Raw genomic sequence first — 6,687 nt, forward strand, 5'->3', positions numbered from 1 at the left:
CCTAGAGACCCGCCCCCAGAACCCTGGCCCATGACCACGCCCCTAGACACCGCCCCGTGGCCCCGCCCACGCCTTGCCCTCTAGAGACCCGCCTCCAGGGCCCCGCCCACTCCTCACCTCCTAGATACCAGGGCCCCGCCCACGTCCCCTCTTCCTGGAGACCCGCCCCATGACCACGCCCCCAGACAACCGCCCCGTGGCCCGCCCACGCCTTGCCCCCTAGAGACCCGCCCCCAGAACCCTGGCCCATGACCACGCCCCCAGACACCCGCCTCTGGGCCACGCCCACCTCTCCTCCTGGAGACCCGCCCCAGGGCCCAGTCCGGAGCTCCTGGGTTTCAGTCCCGCGGCTCGCGGTGGCTTCCTCTCCGGTCGCCGTGCTCTGTGGCTGTGCCCGTGCCTCCGCCTTTGCTGCCGTCATCCATCGCTCAGCCCCTCATCCATCGCTCAGTCCCTCATCCGTCGCTCAGCCCCTCACCCCTCGCCCAGATCCTCCCTCTCCCTCCGCCTTTCCCGGGCCCCACCTGCCGCGTCTCGGGTCCAGCTTCCCGGCCACTGCCCTGACCTTCGACTGGTCCGCTCTTCAGCAGGGACCTTTCTGGAGCTTAAATCGGATCCTGTCACTCTCCCCCCCCCCCCTTTTTAAATGTTTTTATTGATTTTTAGAAAGAGGGAGAGAGAGAAGTCGATGCGAGAGGAACACCCATGGGCTGCCTCCTGCGCGCCCCCTGCTGGGGATGGAGCCCCAAACCCGGCCCTGTGCCCTGACGGGGAATCCAGCCTGTGACCTCGGTGCACAGGTCCGCGCTCAATCTACTGAGCCACACCGGCTGGGCATCCCTTCTTTAAAAAATGTTTAAGTGATTTTAGAGAGAGAGGGAGAGAGAGAAACCGCCATCGGCTGCCTCCCGTAGTACCGACCAGGGATCAAACCCACGACCTGGGTATGTGCCCAGGTGGGGAATCGAACCAGCAACCTGATGCCGCTCCAACCAGCGGAGACACACCGGCCAGGGCCCTGTCGCTCCTTAGACCCCGGGGGCAGCGCTGCGCACGGGGCAGCTCAGGCCGCGCCAAGCCCTCACCCCGGACGGCCTGGCTCCGGAGGCCCCGGGCGCCGCCCTCCCTCCCTCGCGCTCCTCCCAGAGCCCGGGCTGCGGGGAGGTGGGGCTGGGGCCGCCGAGACCCTGCGGGGTCCCAGGCTCCCAGGCCCTGGGCTCGCACCCGCGTCCCCTCCCGCCTCTAGCGGGGAACCAGCCGCAGGCTGAGAGGAGGAGGCGGAGCTGGGCTGCACGGGAGGGGCGGGTCGGAGGAAGCCGGAAGCCAGACTCCAGGTGCCGCCGGGTCGACCCGGCTCTGGCTCCCCTCTCCCCGCCTGCAGCCCGCGGCCTCCTCCCCGCCTGGGCGCTGCGGTTCCTCCCCGCCTGCAGCCCCAGCCCCAGCCCCAGCCCCAGCCCCGCCCGGCGTGGCGCTGCTCCCGGGGGCTGCGAGGTGGGGAGGGCAGTGCAGTCACCTTCGAGTGCGGGCGGCTGGGCCCTCCCACCCGCCGGGGCCATGCGGACCGCCCTGGTGTACCACGAGGACATGACGGCGCCCCGGCTGCTGTGGGAGGAGTGAGTGTCACCTGGGCGAGGCGGGGAGCTGCGGGGAGGAGACTGGAGTCTGAGCTCTCTGTCCACAGCCCCGAGTGTGAGATCGAGCGTCCGGAGCGCCTGACCGCCGCCATGGGGCTCCTGCAGCAGCGGGGCCTGGAGCAGCGGTGCCTGCGGTTGGCCGCCCGAGAGGCCTCGGAGGCAGAGCTGGGCCTGGTGCACAGGTGGGACCCCCGCAGCCACACCTGAGCCCACCCAGCTGGCCAGGCCCTCACAAGCAGTGCCTCGGCTTCACCATAGGGGGGCGGGCAGCCCCACGGGTGCAGCCCCTCTCTCCCCCGCACCCCATTCCTCTGGCGACTCTGCCTTGCCTCCTTGCCCTTCTGCAGCCCAGAGTACGTGGCCCTGATGCGGGGGACTCAGGCCCTGGGCACGGAGGAGCTCCGGGCACTGTCTGGACAGTACGATGCCGTCTACTTGCATCCGGTTCGTGCCCCGGGGACCCACCCACCCACCCATGCCTGTTTGCAGCTGCCGACCTGGCCGAGGTCCCTGTGTTCATGGGCGTGCCTGTGCCTTGCATACCTGCTGCGGCTGGCACCTGGGACTGTCCTGGCCCCTTCCATTGAGCACTCGGTGCCCTGCAGCCTGGCGCAGATGTGGGCAGAGTCTGTGGGGTAGCCGGTGGGGGCTCACCTGCACCTCTGCCCCCACAGAGCACCTTCCACAGCGCACGGCTGGCCGCGGGGGCCGGGCTGCAGCTGGTGGATGCCGTGCTGACGGGAGCTGTGCACAATGGGCTCGCCCTGGTGAGGTGAGAGCCGTCCCTCTCCCCTGGCTGCCCCCACGTGTGGGCAGAGAACAACCCCGACAGGCCCCACGCCCCACTCTCACCCTCAGGCCTCCTGGGCACCACAGCCAGAGGGCTGCCGCCAACGGATTCTGCGTGTTTAATAATGTGGCCATCGCGGCCAGACATGCCCAGCAGAAGCACGGGCTGCACAGGTGAGTGCTGGGCCGGCCGCAGGTGGGGCGCCCCACCCAGCCCCTTCCATCTTGGGCTCCTGGCCGGGAGCGGAGGCCCTGCCCGCGGTGAGTCCCGTGCTGTGTCCCCCCAGGATCCTCATTGTTGACTGGGACATCCACCACGGCCAGGGCACCCAGTACACCTTTGAGGACGACCCTAGGTGAGCTGGGGTGGGGGTGCAACCCTTCCCTGGGCCCCCACGCTTCGGGGCACACGGCCTGGCCTGGGGGAGTCCTAGCCAGGTGACCGCTGTGTGCTCCAGGGTCAGAGTTGTGTGAGGGGCTGTGGGGCTGAGGGCCACCTCTGAACTTTGACCCTGGCTGGTTATTCCCAGCGTCCTCTACTTCTCCTGGCACCGTTACGAGCACGGGCGCTTCTGGCCTTACCTGCAGGCGTCGGACGCAGTAGCTGTCGGGCAGGGGCGGGGCCGCGGCTTCACTGTCAATCTGCCCTGGAACCAGGTGCCACCCTGCACCCTCCGGGGGCCTAACCCCCCCGCCCCAACCCAGATCCCCAGCCCTATAGCTCTGGGCCTCCTGAGTGTAGTTCAGGGTGTCGTCCCAGGGTCACCCCCAGAGCCAGGCATGAGGGGTGAAGACCCCACAGCTCGCCCTTGCTGGGCCCAACTCTGACACCCGTGGCTGCAGGTGGGGATGGGAAATGCTGACTACCTGGCCGCCTTCCTGCACGTGCTGCTCCCCCTGGCTTTTGAGGTGACTATATGGGGGGGTCCCCCCCAACTCCATCAGAGGAGAACAGGTCCTGTGGGAGGGAGGGTCTCTCTGATGGGCCTCCCTTCACTCCCTCCCCACCCGGCCCTGCCTGCAGTTTGATCCTCAGCTGGTGCTGGTCTCGGCAGGATTTGACTCAGCGATCGGGGACCCCGAGGTGAGGGCCTGGCCTGACCTGGAGGGCTTCTGATGCCCGGTGGCCAGGCCCCCATCATCCCTGGCTCTGGTTCCAGGGGCAGATGCAGGCCACGCCAGAGTGCTTTGCCCACCTCACGCAGCTGCTGCGGGTGCTGGCCGGCGGCCGGGTCTGCGCCATGCTGGAGGTGACTGTGCGGAGCAGGGCGGGTCCAGGGGCCGGAGGCCGAGGTGCAGGCGGAGGGGCCTTCTGCCCCAGTGACCTCTGCCTCCTCTCTCCTCCCAGGGCGGCTACAACCTGGAGTCGCTCTCCGAGTCCGTGTGCACGACTGTGCAGGCCCTGCTGGGGGACCCCGCCCCGCCCCTGTCAGGGCCCATGGTGCCGCATCGCAGGTGCGAGGGGCTGCAGGCGGGGAGGCTGGGGGTGCCCGGCCAGGTCTCACCACGCCTGTCTCTCCCTGCAGCGCCCTGGAGTCCATCCAGAGTGTGCGGGCAGCCCAGGTCCCTCACTGGACGAGCCTCCAGCAGCAAGGTCAGTGTGGCCTGGGCCGGGAGGTGGGATTGGGCCTCGGGCTTTCACGTCCGAGCCTCGAGCTGTGACTCTGACTTGCCCCCTAGACTTGGCCCCCGTCTTGAACCCCAGCAACCGCTCCCCAGAGGGGAGGCCCTCGCCTCTGCTGTGTCAGGGGCCCGAATTCAAGGCTGCGGCGGCCCAGGCCACGGTGGCGCTGAGCTCCCTCCTGGACCGGCTGCACCTCCGCCCCATGCCCCCTGTCCGCACGGCTGTAGCTCTGACTTCGCTGGACACTGCTCTGGTCCTGCCCCCTGAAGTCCCCCATCAGGAGGGGTCAGGCCTGAAGGAGGAGGCACAGTCCCGGGCCAGGTGGGCAGCGTGGGCCTGGGGAGAGGGGGAGGCTGTGTCCACCATGCACCCTGGTGTGACTCACCTGTGGTCTGTGTCGCCCTGTGTCTGTGTCCCTCGGCTTTTCTACCACAGCCGACACGAGGCCCTGGCCGAGGACGAGGCTGCCAGTGCACTTGGGAAGGTCCTGAACCTTTTGGATAGGATCTTGGATGGGCAGGTCGGGGCACCTGGAGGGGCTGGGGTGGCTGTGGAGCTGGGGCAGGGCCCGGGACCAGGGGGGCGCGAGGGCTAGGGGGGTGCAGAACCATGTGTGTGTGAGTGTTGCCTTGTGCCCAGGACCCTTCCCAGAAGAGCCCCTAGGGATAGGGTGACAGGCGCTCCTCAGTCCCCTCCTCAGTGCTCTCTGGCAGAGAGGGGAAGGCGGTGATTTCAAGTGCAGTTGTAAGCACCTTATTTCCAGAAGTGGAGCAATTTGACCTCAGTGTGTATAGATGACAGCCACGGAGACCGGGACCAAGGGAAGGGCCCGATGGGTCTGTCTGCCTGGTTTGGGGGTTGCCCTTCACTGCTGTCGTTGACCCTGCAGGTGAGCAGCGGCGTCGCAGCCACCCCGGCCTCCGCTGCAGTTGCCACTCTGGATGTGGCCATTCGGTGTGGCCTTTCCCAGGGAGCTCAGAGGTGAGAGCCTCCGCTGGCTGGCCATGGGTGCGCCCCTGCTCTGGCTGCCACAGTGGGAGGGCTCTGGGATGGACTGCTAGTGGGGTGAGTACAGCCTGTCCTGGGACCACCTCCTTCTCCAGGCTTCTCTGTGTGGCCGTGGGACAGCTGGATCGGCCATCGGACCTGGCAGATGATGGGTATGCCCCTTGGGTTCCTGCATGGGGGTGGGTATGTCACTGTGGGTCCCCAGGAGAGATGGCTGGGTGGGCCCCGGGGGCCCTGGGAGCAAGGCCAGGAGGGTCTCCAGCACAGAGGGTCAGCACTTCCAGCACCCCCATCCCTGCGCCTCACCTTCTGGCGTCCTGGCTCTGGAGCGTGAGTGGTGTCTCGCTCACACACACACGTGTCCATGTGACCACTCTCCCCTGAAAGGAGGAACCTGTGGCTGAACATCAGGGGCAAGGAGGCAGGCGTCCTGTCCATGTTCCACGTCTCCATGCCACTGCCCGGGGTAAGTGGTGGTGTCCCGGGGCCAGGCCCCTGACCTTCACCTACCCTTCCCGGCATCCTGATGGCAGGAGGGGTGTCCCCTGGTCCCCTGGATGAGGGGATGGGGTCATGCCGCCCGTCCCTCCACAGACAACTGGCGGGTTCCTGAACTTCCTCCTGGCCCTGGTGCTGCCCCTGGCCTATAGCTTCCAGCCTGACCTGGTGCTACTGGCACTGGGGCCGGACCATGGCCTGCGGGACCCCCAAGCTGCGCTCCTGGCCTCCCTGTTGCGGGCCCCAGCAGGGTGCCGAGTCCTGGCCCTTGTGGATGAGGTGAGTTGAGCAGAGCAGATGTGCTGTGGGGTAGGAACTGGGGAGAGGCCAGTGACTGGCTTTCCTCTCTGCCCTTGGCCCAGGAATCCACACCCCAGCTTGCAGGCGTCCTGGCCCAGGTGCTGCACGGAGAGGCACCCCCCAGCCTGGGCCCCTTCTGCGTGGCCTCCCCAGAGGACACGCAGTCCCTGATGCACCTGCGGGGGCAGCTAGAGCCGCAGTGGAAGATGCTGCAGGTGGCGGGTGAGGCTGGGAGCAAGGCTCAGGCCGAATGCTTGGGCCCTGGGGACCGTCTGGCTCAGAGCTCCGTGGGGAGAGGGGCTCACGTCTTGGAACTGGCATAGCCCTGCTGATCGCGCGCCTCTTTGCAGCTCCCGCTTGAGCGCGGTGACCCTGTGGCTGAAATCGGCCAGGGTGGGAGTATGTACACCCGGAAGTGACACTACAAGACAGTCCCCCTAGAGCCGGTGGTTAGCCATTCAGGAGCGCACCGCGGCCTGAGGCTGCCGTCCGGGCCGCCCGCCAGGCGCTGGACGCTGGCCCAGGGGACTGTGTCCACCGCAGCGACCAGGCCCCCTCCGCACCCGCCTCCACACGGAAGGCCCCGCCCAGGCTCCTCCACTCCAGTCAGTAAACAGTTAAGCGAACGTCCGCCTCCGCCTCTGTCTTTGCGTCCTCGAGTCTGGCCTGTTTCCCCACCAGCGGGAACGCTGCTCCAAGCCGGAAGCGCTCTGGGATCCGCGGCCCCGCCCCCGCCCGCCAGGGCCCCGCCCCTCCCCAGGCCTCACTCCCGTCAGGGCCCCGCCCCCGACCGCCAGGACACGCCCTCCCCGTGACGCACTTCCGGCGCGCCGG

The 6,687-nt window shown here is 68.1% G+C and overlaps 1 protein-coding gene across 2 annotated transcripts; it reads left to right on the plus strand.

Annotated features, from left to right (window-relative positions):
- Positions 1–1,150: 1,150 nt before the first annotated feature.
- On the plus strand, positions 1,151–6,479 carry HDAC10 (histone deacetylase 10). 2 transcript variants are annotated; one of them, XM_059681334.1, is made up of 20 exons: positions 1,153–1,613; positions 1,682–1,816; positions 1,982–2,078; positions 2,309–2,406; positions 2,493–2,597; positions 2,711–2,779; positions 2,954–3,080; positions 3,267–3,332; positions 3,448–3,507; positions 3,584–3,673; positions 3,772–3,878; positions 3,950–4,017; positions 4,104–4,368; positions 4,483–4,567; positions 4,937–5,028; positions 5,151–5,207; positions 5,443–5,521; positions 5,650–5,832; positions 5,916–6,075; positions 6,204–6,479. In XM_059681334.1, exons 1-20 carry the CDS (start codon positions 1,555–1,557, stop codon positions 6,212–6,214), a joined length of 2,013 nt encoding a protein of 670 aa, XP_059537317.1. In that variant the 5' UTR covers positions 1,153–1,554; the 3' UTR covers positions 6,215–6,479. The 2 variants fall into 2 exon arrangements, with proteins under 2 accessions (XP_059537318.1, XP_059537317.1); XM_059681335.1 differs by lacking the exon at positions 3,267–3,332 and having other exon boundaries at positions 1,151–1,613.
- Positions 6,480–6,687: the final 208 nt, after the last annotated feature.

Source organism: Myotis daubentonii, chromosome 2 (assembly GCF_963259705.1).
Source record: "Myotis daubentonii chromosome 2, mMyoDau2.1, whole genome shotgun sequence".
NCBI classification, from domain to species: domain Eukaryota; kingdom Metazoa; phylum Chordata; class Mammalia; order Chiroptera; family Vespertilionidae; genus Myotis; species Myotis daubentonii.